The sequence below is a fragment of the Planococcus citri genome, chromosome 4 (assembly GCF_950023065.1).
Source record: "Planococcus citri chromosome 4, ihPlaCitr1.1, whole genome shotgun sequence".
NCBI lineage: Eukaryota > Metazoa > Arthropoda > Insecta > Hemiptera > Pseudococcidae > Planococcus > Planococcus citri.
In genome coordinates, this window is record NC_088680.1 from 34034493 (window position 1) to 34048273 (window position 13781).

Here is a 13781-nt window from a genome sequence, read left to right on the forward strand (position 1 = left end):
TTAGAACATGCTCTTTCCAAAAATCGCGGTCCCATTCAAATCGGAGGCGGACACCTCAAGAGGTTCGCTTGTTAGTTTTGATCAGTATTATTATTTTATTTTCCGCAACTTTGATCTTCAAGATCTTTTAAACGATGAGAGGTAGAACTTTCGTTATAAGCTCATTTTAAAGACGATAAAATTACGAACATTTTGCTGTATTAAAATACCTACATATGTGTTCATTGAAAATTTTGAGTAAAATAAGTTCAAAGTTGAATACTTACTGCCCGCAGCTGATTTTCACAACTTTCTACTTGGAAAACTTTTGAACGGTTGCATGTAGAGCTTTCGGTAATAACTCATTTTAAAGAATACGAAATTCCGAACATTTTACTGTATTAAAATACCTATGTGTCCCCTGAAAATTTCGAGTATTTCTAGTTTAAAGATGACGTACGTAGACTGCAAAAATCAGTAAAATAGAAGTAGGTATTCATAAAATCGTTATTTTTACGCGAAATGATCAAAATTTAACATTAATCGATAGGGAATTTCATTGTCTTTAATTTAAGACTGCATAACGCTTCACCCAAACTCACGAACAATTTAAAGAATTGCATTTTTTTACATGAGAAATTGTATGCATACTACTAGTCTACTAGTTCGTTATCACTTCAGGGCTGCGATTATGAACTTTCGTTACAGTTAACGAATTCGTTAACTATTCGTTAACTTAACGAGAGATATTTTCTCACGTAAACTTAACATGGCTTAACGAAAAGTTAACGAAAGGTCACAGAAAAAATATGCGAGTTAACGAATTCGTTAACTTTAACGAATTTTCATAATCGCAGCCCAGGGAACAAAATGGTGGATGCGCATACCTGGTTTATATAGAGCCCTACCTATGTTGGAAATTTCATTTCAATTCAGTTATGTACTGAATACCTGAAATAACTATGTAGTGTGGTGGTGGTGGCGCGACCGCGACAGGACAGTTGTGATGTGAATGGCAGCAGTCATGATACACAGTACACAGACAATAGTGTTACCGAACAGGTGGGAGAACCAGTCGTTGACGTTGCTAGAAACTACTTGTCCTTCCAACGAAATAACGCAAACGTTCCACCATCTCCTCCTCGTTTCATGATTCGTTTCGAAGTCGAACCGCAATTGTGAGCTTGTGCGTTTGCGGCAATCGTAGTGAACTCGCTGCACTTCGATCGTGATCAGGTATCGTGTTTCTGTGTTTTTTTATTCTTTTTTTTTTCACTTGTACGTGCACCTCTTTCTAGTATCTTTCGTTTTGTACCTGGTGAACGCGAGATAGTCGATTACTTGGTTCTGACGTGTGTTTTTGCGTACCTACCTTCCTATACTTACTTATGTGTTTGTGAATCGTAATATGCGCGATGAAATATTCGTTCGTTGATGTGTAACTATGCGCGAATTATGGCAATCGCCTTCCATTCAGAATAACGTATCCGGTGGCTCTGTTTCTGTATCAACTCGAGTTGCAGTCGTCGAACAAACTTCAGCTACGCAAATATATCGCATCAACGGACCCGCTATAGGTAAACATTTACTAGGCCAGCTTGTCTCCGAAGATTCGATCAAATTATCGTCCATTCTCAGTTCTCAGCCTGAGTCATATTCTCGCCAAACTATTCTTTCTTCGCTAGTCATCGCTAACCAAGATGGCGAAAACGAAACTCCTCTTGAGGCGGACAACAATCCACCGCCGGACAATAACACCAACGATGACCATAGCACCAGCAACCAGCAAGGTAATGACGATCGTAGTAACAACGCCGCTGACGATAGCGATATAAACAATAACAACGATAATGCCGACGATAACAACAGTAGCAATAATAACGATAACGGTAGTAATAATCAAAACAACGATCCAGATGACAATGACCAACAAAATAGTAACGATACCGGTGACTTGAACGAGGACGACAGGACGCAAGAGGGTGACGAAAATAGCGACAGCGGTAATCCGGACGAAAACGATAAATTATTCGGCGATCAGTCTGATAAATTCGTCAGTATTAATACACCTTACGACAGTATCGAAGCTCAATTTAAACCTACCGCTAATTCGAGCTTCAAAAAAGATTCGCCAACGTCTCCGGAGGGTGGTAAATCGGACGAATTTTCCGGCACCGAATCAATGGAATACATTCACATTCCGGAGCAACAGTCTCCACCTGGAAAAGAAAACTGGTATACGAGTTTAATAACCATAGAAGATTCCAAACCTTGTGATAATTCGTTCGACGACTCAAACAAACCCGGCGAGGTACATGTGATCACTGGTAACGATACATTATCGGCTGTGATCTGTTTAGAGGAAGGTTTAGCCGACGATGACTCGTGGGTCGAAGAACTAGATCGCGATGAATTCGCCGAATCCTCCGAAGAAGAAGAAGAAGAAGAAGAAGATGAGGAGGAAGAGGAATACGAGGAGGACATTCCGTATGCGACCAAAGAAGAACCTCGTTATACCAGAACCGAGATCGACTTCACGTTACACACTATTATAGAAGAAAGTTGCGAGGAAAGCGACGACACAGAGACTGAAAAAACCGCAACGGAGCTGGAAAAATATTTTTTCGAGTTCGCCGGCGAAAACGCGAGCCAATCGAAAGACTTGGATAGCGTATCTGAGACGAGTTCCATATTCAGCGAGGCTCCAGACAAACAAGATACGCAAGACGAAAAAGATCCGGCCGAATTAGCCTCGTCTAGGCTAGAAAAATATTTTCTATCTGGTTTCATGGGATTTAATAAACGCGATTCGGACGGCAGTGTTGGTAGCGATAGCGAAGGTAAACACAGCCCCGAGCAAAGGCGTAAAAAATTAGTTCGAGCTAGAGGCTCTAGGCAACACGCTTCGTCCGATAATTTAAACAATGAAACCGAATTACAAGAGTCCAAATCGCAATCTGAAGATTCGGACGATGACGTCGACGAAAATAATTCATTTGATAAAAATGACGGCCAATTCGACACTGTAAAACGTACCAAAAAGAAGAAAAGGTCGATGTTGATGTCGTCCGTAGAACATCTAGAAACTTGCGAGCAACACGTAGAATTGACGGTGGAAACCTCTGAAGCGAAAATCGACTCGAAGTCGAAACCAGACCACGTGACGCCATTTACTGATCTCAATATTGCCAAAGAAAACGTTACTGAAAAAGTATCACTTAAGAATAGCCTTCAAAACGAAATAAAAAATTTCTTAAACGCTCCCAATCCGCCCACCGAAGGGTTATCTCGAAAAGACTCCTTTAATAATTGGAGTTCCGACGAAGAAACAAATCTCATGATGTCGAAAATGAGAACATTTTTCAAAAACATGATCGCTAATCAACGCAAAACTGCCAGCCCAGTGGTTAAAAATCGTAATAAACCTCCACAATTAATTTATTTCGAATCCGAATTAACACGCTTGATGAAAACTGTACCGGGCTTACGAGATGATCAGGTCAAAGAAATTGTCGAATATTTGAGCAGCGAGGATACTTGGAGTGATTCTTACGATTCCTCCGATTACACGAGTTCCGATTTGGAGGTAGGAACTAAAAAAAATCCATTCCAAGGAAACCTGAATGTTGCAAATATTAACAACGTGAATAATTCTACTGGTTTCCAAAAAGATTCGGATCTTATGTACCATTGTTTAATGTCGTCATTTCAAAGAATCGAGCCGTCTCAAGATTCGTCTTCAACTCAATCGAGAAATTCGCCTCCTCTGATTAATAAAGTAATGCAACATATAGGCACCAGGTTAGTAGCCTTGATGCACGAAGTATCCGAAGGCGCTACCACACCTAAAGGTCGATACCATCGCAGAATGCAACCAAAACTGCCAACTATTTCGACGACAACGGAGGAAGAAGATTCGGTCGAAGAGTGTAGCCCATTACCACGTTCAAAATCTTACGATCCTCTGTTGGAGGAATCTCGTCAAGAAACCAGTGATAATGAACGATTCAGTTGGCGTGGCAGTTTCGAATCGGCGTTAATGACCGGCTCCGATTCTAGAACCAGACTGCCATCGACTGGCGAAAACTCATCATCCGCTTTGGTCGTAGCCGCAGCTAAACGTCGATCTGCCGGCGATTTGTTGTTCAAATCGGGCAATAATAGCAGAGAACATTTAGATAGGGTGAGATCTTGCGGAAGCATCGGAGGCAGCGCCGAAGATAAAATATGGAGTATGAGACATCCTCGTAAACGTCGAAGTAGCGTACCAGATGCTGCCTCAAATTCCGGCGAATCTGCCGACGGCGAGAATGATAGCGATGACGAAGACGAGAGCGAGCGTGATAAGGCCCTAGAACTCGGCAAATCTACCACTCTCCCACGAACTTTGCAAACATGCACGTCGATGGCCTCAACCACCAATTCTTTGCCAAGACTGTCGTCAACATCGCCCGTCAGTCCGAGCATTTATAAAGTCAACAGTGTTCATCAATTTAACGTGAAATCGGCGAGATATCGACCGCCCGGGTATAACTCTCGTAATTCCGGATCAATGACCATTTGTGCTCCTCCTCGACGAGAATATGGTAGAAGAAGACCATCTCCTCATCAACTTTCGCCTTCTATATTGGCTTCTATGGGTGAGTTAATTCAATTGAGTATTTACTTAACATAAAATTCCATTTTTCAACATCGTCTTACGTCAGGTAAAAATATTCAACTCGATAGACAGTTATAGGAATATGTACTGCCATTAAAATGGAGATATTAATATTCTGCTCAACCACGTCGTATGTTTAAAAGCATGCAGCACGTTTTGCCCGCAGCATTAAATTTCTAAATCCGGTACCGAACACTGTATGTGCTTTGTACTAACTTACATTTGCACCATAAAATTGTCCTCTTATTGCCGCATACAATATTGACGAAAAATTTTAAACACTTCGATTAAAATACAATAGGTACCTAATCTTATTACCTAGGTAAATAAAGCTCTTGCGTGCTGCTGCTGTACCTATGTACTTACTCGATTTGATAACGTAAATAATGAAAACATTTAAATGTGTGAAAGTAGCCCATGTAAGAATTCTTTCTAAGATGTTCAGGTTCTATAATTCACAGCAACACGAACAGTTCATTATTTAGTACCTGTAGGTACCTACTCGTCTGTACCACAATCGACTTCGAGCTTCTATATAGGTAGGTAGTTGGTGATTACTTACTTATTTTCAATTTGAAATTGAGATAGGTGAGCAAATTGTTGTTGATCGTAGTTTTTTTTAAATCAAATTCTCGTGGTATTTATGTAAAGGTTTGACAACATTTTTTTTAATGGGTAAAAGCTTCTCCATTCTTCCTGCTTATTTGCTTGATGAATTTAGGTCAGTTTACAATATTCATTACTTTAAAATTGAAAATTGGGTTAGTAATCCTTAAAAGGTCCATTGAAAGTATACCTATACTTACTAATAATAACAACTGCAACTTACCACACAAAAAGCGTTGGCGGCAACAATTACGTCTTTTAATCGACGATTATAACAAGATTATGTTGTGTTTTTTTTTTAAATAAACCGTTCGGCTGTTCTTGGGAACCTAAATTACATAATGATTGTTTTTTGGAGGTCGGCGACATAACGCGTATTGTGTGATATTTTTGAATAGGCGAAAGAGGTCGAGAACCTCGGATGAATTCGCGCCTAATACGGTTCCAGAATCTTATACGAAGAAAATTGTTTGTCAGTAAGCTATTCACTATTCAATTTTAGTACCTTACCTACCTATATCAATTCACGTTGTAGAAGGTACACTTTTATTCACCAGTAGGATGCTCTGTGTTGGCTATTGTACTATTTATAACGTCTAAGTATCCATCTACATTTTTAGAAAAAATCATCTGATCAATATTGAAGAAATATTTTTCTGAATTTGGTTTTAAAAAATTACAGTAACACGAAATTATAGCAAATGAATACAAATACACCAATAAGTTGAAAATAAAAGAATTATCTATTAAAAATGAAAAAAAATTGAGATTACAAAAATCTTGAAGTCAGTTTCTCAATATTATTTTGAATACTTCTGTTTTATGATGTGACTAAGATCAAGATAAGTAAGCTTAGCCCAAAAATATCAATTCGCAGAGATAAAAAATTTTTAAAATTTATAATTTCCAAAAGTTTTGATTTGGAGACAGACTTTTAAATTGAGAAATTATTTTTGCATGAGAAGACTTGAGCAGAATTTGGATATTTTGAGATTTGAAATTATTATTTGAACAGGCTAGGGACTCAACTTTGTGAAAATTCAATTCGCAGAAAGAAATAAAAATAAAAGGGGAACCCCATTTTCGAAACTGGTCCTGAAGGCTGGAATTCATGAACTAAACTATTTGCTATTATTCCTCAGCAATCATTTTGATTATTTCTTTACTTTTTTTTTTTTTTTTTTTTGGTGGCACATGAAGACTTGTAGGAAGTTACTCTCACACAAATTAAAAAACGACGTTTCTGATCACATTTTAATTGCAGTTAAATTTCAAGGTCTAATTTAGATACCAATGGGAACCGGAATATTTTTGAAATGAGGGGGATGATCAACCGACTCAGTAGGTAGAGGAACCATGTTGAAAAGTCTGAATCAGCAGCTACGACCTGCTGCTTGAATTTCGAGTCTCTTGAGTTTCACTATTATAGCATTTTGAAGCCCAGTTGCTTTCCTATTTGCATTTCTCCAATGTTTATGAAAATTATGGTATTTGAAAAGTTAGAGCTCTAAATTATACCTACACTTTTTGTCACCAATTTCCAATAATGTGGGCCAGTACCCAGCGAATTAAGAAAAAAAAATACAAGAGAAATCAAAGTAACGAGTTTTTATTCAAATTCAACATTTTTCTTAACAAAAACATTATTTTTGGCAAATTATCTACCAATCACAATCATTTCCTCGACGGTCGCGATTTTTTCTTTGGTACTCGCGACATTTTTGTTTCAAGCATTGGTTAAGACAGCTTCCGAGTTTCCTGTATACTTCGGTACAATCCTAGGGGAAAAAGTAACATTCGAATTAGCACCAAAAAAATGAGATCTCGAAGTAATAAATATTTGAATCACGCCTAAACAAACACTTACTCCTCCACCTCCGTTATTGTCGCAGCCGCCGTCGTCTATGAGTCTCTCTTTAACGATGCAATTGCACTTACTGCATTGTTCTTTGGTACACCATTCCTGTGAGAATTTAAAAAAAAAATTGAGATGAAAAACATAAGTACAAAACAATGTAGCTCCAAGTGTTCGAAGGATTAGATGGAGAGGAATTATCGAATACTCATTTTGAGAATTCTTAGTTAAATATTCCTTCTATGCCAAGTGCAACATTGCGTGTAACCGTGAATTTATATTCTACAAGTACCTAAGTAGGTACATTATTTGCTTCTACATTTTGAAAAAAACTACGATTTAGACTTAGATTTTTTTTCTTTTCAAAAAAATGTAGGTCACTTAATCGATAAATTGCAATACATTGATCGAAGATCTCGGATTTAAAGTATTGAATCAAACCCGCGATTTCAGAATAAGCTAAGGTGCGTTAGAAAATTCTGTGCATAGTGAAAGAAATTATGCTTACTGACGACATGATGAGATGATTTATAAGTTTGAAAAATTAGTTTGAAGGAATGAACACTTGAAGCTGATGAGAGCGAACAAACTTTGATGCTTATTCGAACATAGCATCTGGTATTTATACGATTCTGGATACCTCAACTGCTCATGTATAATGTTTTATTTATTATTACACCACCTTTGCTTGTTTTCTCTTCTGGTAAACGAATCGATTGTTTTGGATAACCATACGTAAGTGCCTGTCAAAATATTTACCGAACAATGTAAGCTTTTCCGTTTACTTCTTGGAAGTTTACCTAAATTGAAAAATTTTGTTGACTTAGAAATGCTTCCTGCCACATTTAAAATTTGCCCAATAGATTTGGCAAGATTTGTAAGCATAAGTATTGCCATTTTACGTCAAGTTCATTCAAGTTAACTGAATTTTGGAGGAGCGATTGTTGAATTTTTCCGATTTTTTCCCCATAAAATCGTAATTTTAAGTTTTTAAATAGGTACCTACATGCGTCGACTAAATTTTAAAAACACCTACTGGAATTGACTGGAACGCTAATTTTAAAATTATAGTGATTCCAAAACTTAATATTGTTTTGTCTGAATCAGAATTCATAAACTCAAAATCGAAAAAGTGAGATATTAAGTAGGTAAGGGCGAAATAAAATTTTTCCTACTTTTCTGAGAAGAAAATTCGTTTTCTAGGTTCATTGTATCAGAATGGATCAGTAGAAATCGTAGTTGATAAGATACGTCGTGAATGATGTAACAGATACCTACCTATTAAATTAATGAAAAAAAGATTTTAATTTTTTTTTAAAAATAAATTTTATAAAATTGAAATTTTTTTGCATGATGTTGAATTATCTCAAAGATTTGAATTTTTACTGCCCATATTCATCTGACATTATTTCACAACTTCTTTTTTAGTTTTCGATTCTCTTTTCGATTTTCTATCTCATTTTTAGCGGTTTTGTTTTCAGTTTTCGATTTTATTTTCAAGGTTTCTCTGTTTTACTTTCATTTTTCGAATCATACTTTCAGTTTTCTGTTTTCAGTATGATTTTCAGTACTTATTTTTTAAATTTCATTTTCGGCTTTAGATTTTTTTTTTAGTTTTTTACTCTTTTCAAATTTTAATCTCATTTTCATAGTTTTCGATTTTGTTTTCAGTTTTTGATATTTTTTGAGCTTCAAACTAGTTCATTTTCAGTGGTTATTTTATTCTTATAGTTTTTGATTTTTTCCTCAATTTTTTTTAAATTTCAATTTCCAATCTTGTTTTTGTTTTTGTTTTTGTTTTTTTGATTTTATTTGTTGATTTCGACGTAATGTTTAGAATTTTCGGTGTTCAATTTTTCGTATGTATCATCAATTTTCAGTTTTGTTTCCAGTTTTCAGATTTTTACGTTGGGTTTCTCTACCTACCTATCAGTTTTCGATTTCATTTTCAGTGTTCAGTTTATGATTTCTTATCAATTTTATAGCACTATTCCACCATTAAATGTTTTTTTACAAAAAACTTATGCTGGATTCGCGCTTAGTAGGTTAAAATATCTCAATAATCACTTTTTTTGCGGTCATTTTTAACAAAATTTCAAAATTTATATGTATGTATCATTTTTCCCCTTATTTTGGCTAGTGCAAAAAATAATTCAAGCTGAAAAAGTAAACTTGGATTGGATGCTTTGATCGAAATGATTGTAAAGAAGTAGGTATGTATTTTGATCTCCTGAACACACTATATTTTCAATGTTTTTCAATGTTTCCGATAAACTGCTAAATTGATTAGTTGGATGAGTACGAAAAAAATGCAAGAGCTATTGTCCCTACGCAATAGGTAATTGTTTAAAACTGTCAAAAGGTGCAAGTAGTAGCAAGAAATATTATGTATAGTGTAATTATGCAAGGGCTGACAGAGTTTTTAGCTCAGCCTGATTAGAAGCCTTAAAATTGAAACAGAAAGTACGAGGGTTAATTTCTTGGTATTTTTAGCTTATAACTACTTACAGTCTATTCCTATATCCTTCTAGAATTTCTTTTTCATGGCACGAATGAGCTAAAAGTTTACCTACCTACTACTTATTTTCAATTGAAATGTAGGTATTCATTTTTTACGACGAGGTTTAAGCGAGGATACGAGTAGAACAAAATAATTTAAAAAAAACTTGAACTCAAATTTTTTAAATCTATAAAATATCGCTTTTTTTGATACTGAACATTAAAAAAAAATCAGTTGGTAAGCTATACACATTATTCAAGATAACGAGCGATTTGTATCATGAACAATGTTTCAGTTCGTTTTACTTTACTCATTTGGTTGAATTCCTTTCGGAACAACCTGTGTAATGAACGCAGCAATTATACATATGTGTTTCCAACTATACCTACGTTCATCTTCAGTAAACTCTCAATTAAATTAAAACTAAAAGATTTTCTTAAACCCGTGGTTACTTTAATTACATTATTGTAGCGAGTAAGTATGTAGTTACACTCGTTTTATACCGAACTACCACGATATTTACCCACTGCATAAATTATTTCATGCAAATAGAAGTAGAGCAGTAAAAGTTGTTTATTTTTCTGCTATTAATCGTCGTAATGACATTTATTTTCTGCAAAATGCAAAGCTAAGCGCAATTGAATTCCAGTAAGTTTCCGTTCGTTCGTAAAAATATAATCATGATTTGAGAACACATTTGTTTCAGTAGGTTGTTGTAGGCAAATAAACCTACTATACCTACTCTCTTTATTTACCTACCTGAAGTCTGACGGGTTGAAAAATGGGATTTTCCGGGTCAGTGAGGTTTTTTCGTTGTCGACGATTATGCGATTGCTATCTGATTCGTGTCGGTGCAGGTACTTTTGTTGTTTTATTTTTTTTAATTTGTTAATTAACAAAATCTCACCTGAAAATGAAATAACGACTAAGTTACATTCATTCGGTTTATCTTTGATGAAACTGAAAGACCGAAGAGTTATCAAAGTTTTTGTTTACATGATTTGAATTGAACTTTTCAACTCGTGTGATGTTATTGTTTATAATATTTAGGTATTTTTTGAACTTTTCAACGAACTGTTCTCCATAGGTACCTACTACCTAGTACCTACCTACGTAATGAAATGCATTGCCTCACTTGCTTTATGACGCTTTAGCTTTTTAGCCTACGTATTGTTTACTTTCAGTTTAGTGTACCTATAATGAAAAAAGACCAGCTGACATACATTTATCAAGTCGATAAGAACATTGATATTATTATTAGTTTGGGTTTTACGTTTTATCTTATTTATATTTTCTTTAAGTAAAATGTTTTTACGTTTCACGTACCTACATATCTGGGTAGATACGTCCATATTTACATTTCATTTCTAAGCGAGTAAGTTTAATAGTACAGTCGGTTGTAAAAGAAATTAGTTTTTTCGAATTTTGTCCCTTGTTTCGCACGAACGTTTAGAACAATTAATATGGAATTTTTCGAATGTTCGGATAGTGTGTACCTTTTGCTAATACGGTACCCTATGGTTACAGGTACCGGAGACGATTGCAGCGTTTCTTCGGATATCTCAGAGAGGACCGGTATACTAGATGACGAATGTGAAAAATCTCCTCTTCATCATCATCATCATCGGGTTTCTACCATAAGCGTAGTAAGTAAAGTGCTCAACTACATACATAACATACCATAAGGTACTCGACGTAGGTATCTGCGGCGCAGCTTGTAATAACGAGTGTTATAATTAAGCCTCTCGACGAGTTAATCAGTATTTTAATGATTTTAACACCTAGTGAAATGATTGGAAATCCGGTAATCTTTACGTTGACAGTTGCAACGTTCCGACGTAAAACACCAGCGATTCTTACTTTCGATTTTTCGAGCCTGCCACGTGGTTCTCGTACGTTGTTGCCAAATGGCGAAGAAGAAGAAAGTCGGCATTTCGATACGCTTTACCTCCACAGTCTGGCGTCTCGTGTACCTTACCTATACCTAACTTGGTACCTGAGATGATATTTCCAAGAATTTGTTTATTGTTTTAGTCACCCTCGCCTCTCGGTTTGTTTTCTAGGTCGTTCATCTTGTTCGTGTCTTCTTGTTCTTTTGTAGTATAATGAGATCCATCTCATTCTAGGTTTGTCTTATGGTATGGTCAATTTTATACCATCTTTTTGTACGAATTAATACAAAAGAGTTTTGTTTTTTTGGCTGAATAGTGAATAGTGAGTAGGTATGGCATTCTTTTCTAAAGCTTGTCGTAGTTGTCGTATGAAAGAATTACCTCCTACGTGGGTATTTAACGAATTGTTTGAGTGGAGGACTAGGAACCTATAGCTGCATGATTTGTATTTCCATTTCAAGCTCTCAGAAGCCCATTTTGTAATTAATGTTCGATAATAAGATCTTTATGGGGTTTCTTTTAAATTTTGAGAATCTTTTTTAGTCGATGAGTATATTTTCATGTACTTTCTTACTAAATGAATACGAATTCCGGAAGTAAAATCAGTTTATTTTCATCTTATTTTTTCAAAATTGTGATTTCTGAAATTCTGTTAAAAAGTCGAAAATACTGCTGACATTTTGCAAAAAAGCAGTGAAATTTCTAAGAAATTTTGTTTAAAATGACGAAATAGAAAAAATGGCAGAATTTATCATCTATTTATTGCAAATACGAAACAAAATTTAAATAACATTTTTGTCAGAACGCGAAAAAATCGTCCACATTTAGCAGAAATTCTACGAAATTATTGAAAAGTTCAACCGATAAATTTCAAAATTTTTCATGAGGGAAGTTGCACTGAAAAATCAGATTGTAACATTTGATTAAAAAAAATGAATCGAAAGATCGCTTATTTCCCAAGACCAGATGCCAATTACAGATGCAGATGGAAACAAAAAGCCGAGTTGATAGAAATTAGCTTTAAAATGTCACCAGCTGAGAATTTTTTCGATTGTTTTCCTGAATTTTTTTTATAAAACCCGCAAAGAGAAAATTTAATGCTCCAAAACACAACATTTCAATCCCTTTTTTTTTTTTTTTTTTTTAACAATTTCGACAGCTGACAACAAAAATTACGAAAAATGTTTACATCACAACAAAATTGGAATAAAATAGGGTAAAATAACACCGGGGTTTTCAAATGTGGTCAAATTTTAAGCCTATTTTAGAATTTTATTTTGAATTTGAAAAATTTCTACTTTAAATAAAACAAAATTTTGTGCAAGGAGAAAAAGTGCCAAGATTTTGAAAATCAGTTGGAATTCAGGGTATCGAACAGGTAGTGAAAGTAGTGTAAGTAGTGAAACAGTACTAAAGTAGTAAATCTATCAAGAAGGCAGTGAAAAAAAAATGAAAAAATTTAAACGTGCAACAAAAATCATCAAAACATTGAAAAAAAAAGTTCATTTTTGATGAAGTTGGCAACTGTTTTTTATAAGTAATTTTGATTGAAATTAAAAAATACTTTGTATGCAAAATTTTCTTCCAATTTAAATTTAAAAAAAAAAGTTTCCTGTGAAAAATGTAATTTTGTTATTTGTGTGTGTATGTATGTTGAGAGGGGGTGAGTGGGGAGGGGTGAAGTGAAGAGCTTTTCTGAAAATTTAGTGATTTTTTTCAACAAAAAAAATCGTTAGGTACCATGCAATTTCATTTTGGAATTTGGAGGAGAAATTTAGATGAAAATTTCTCATTTGAATGCAAGAATTTAAAAATGACTAAGTTTGAAAAAAAATCAAATTACAAAAAGAAATTACAAAATATACTTACCTATGATTGAAAATTCAAATTGATATTTTTTCCATACAAGTCCGAGTCGTCTGAAATGAAATTTTTTTTTTGCTGAAAAATTCTGATGCTGCATAGAAAAAGCATCAGTTTCTATGTTCCAACCAAGTTTTCATTCGATTAAAATCGAAAACTCCGGAATTATCTTATTCTATTTCATTTGAATTTTGTGGAGGTGTAAACATTTTTCCTTGTGAGGTGTCGAAGTTTCTGAAAAGGGGTTTGAAATGTTGTATTTTGGAGCTTTCACAGCAAATTTCTAATTGTTTGATTTTTTGTTTTCTTCTCCATCTGCATCCTCAATTTCCAGAATGAGAGATCCCCTCAAAATTCATTTTTTTTCTTCAAATATTTAAATCAGATTTCCTCATGAAAATTCTTTAAATTTGTTGGTTGAACTTC

General features: G+C 34.7%; 1 protein-coding gene and 1 long non-coding RNA gene across 2 annotated transcripts in view; one reads left to right on the forward strand and one right to left on the reverse strand.

Annotated features, from left to right (window-relative positions):
- The first annotated feature begins 972 nt into the window (after positions 1-972).
- Positions 973-13781, forward strand: part of LOC135843753 (probable serine/threonine-protein kinase DDB_G0282963) — a 30003-nt gene continuing 17194 nt past the window's right edge. The window contains exons 1-2 of the mRNA XM_065361754.1: positions 973-4619; positions 11128-11246. Of these exons, the coding sequence (XP_065217826.1) occupies positions 1424-4619; positions 11128-11246 (3315 nt within the window). The 5' untranslated portion in view covers positions 973-1423. The remainder of the gene's footprint in view (positions 4620-11127; positions 11247-13781) is intronic.
- On the reverse strand, positions 6839-7757 carry LOC135843764 (uncharacterized). The gene is made up of 3 exons (XR_010558380.1): positions 7609-7757; positions 7113-7208; positions 6839-7023 (listed from the first exon to the last, which is right to left on the reverse strand). It is a non-coding gene; the product is annotated as an uncharacterized LOC135843764 (long non-coding RNA).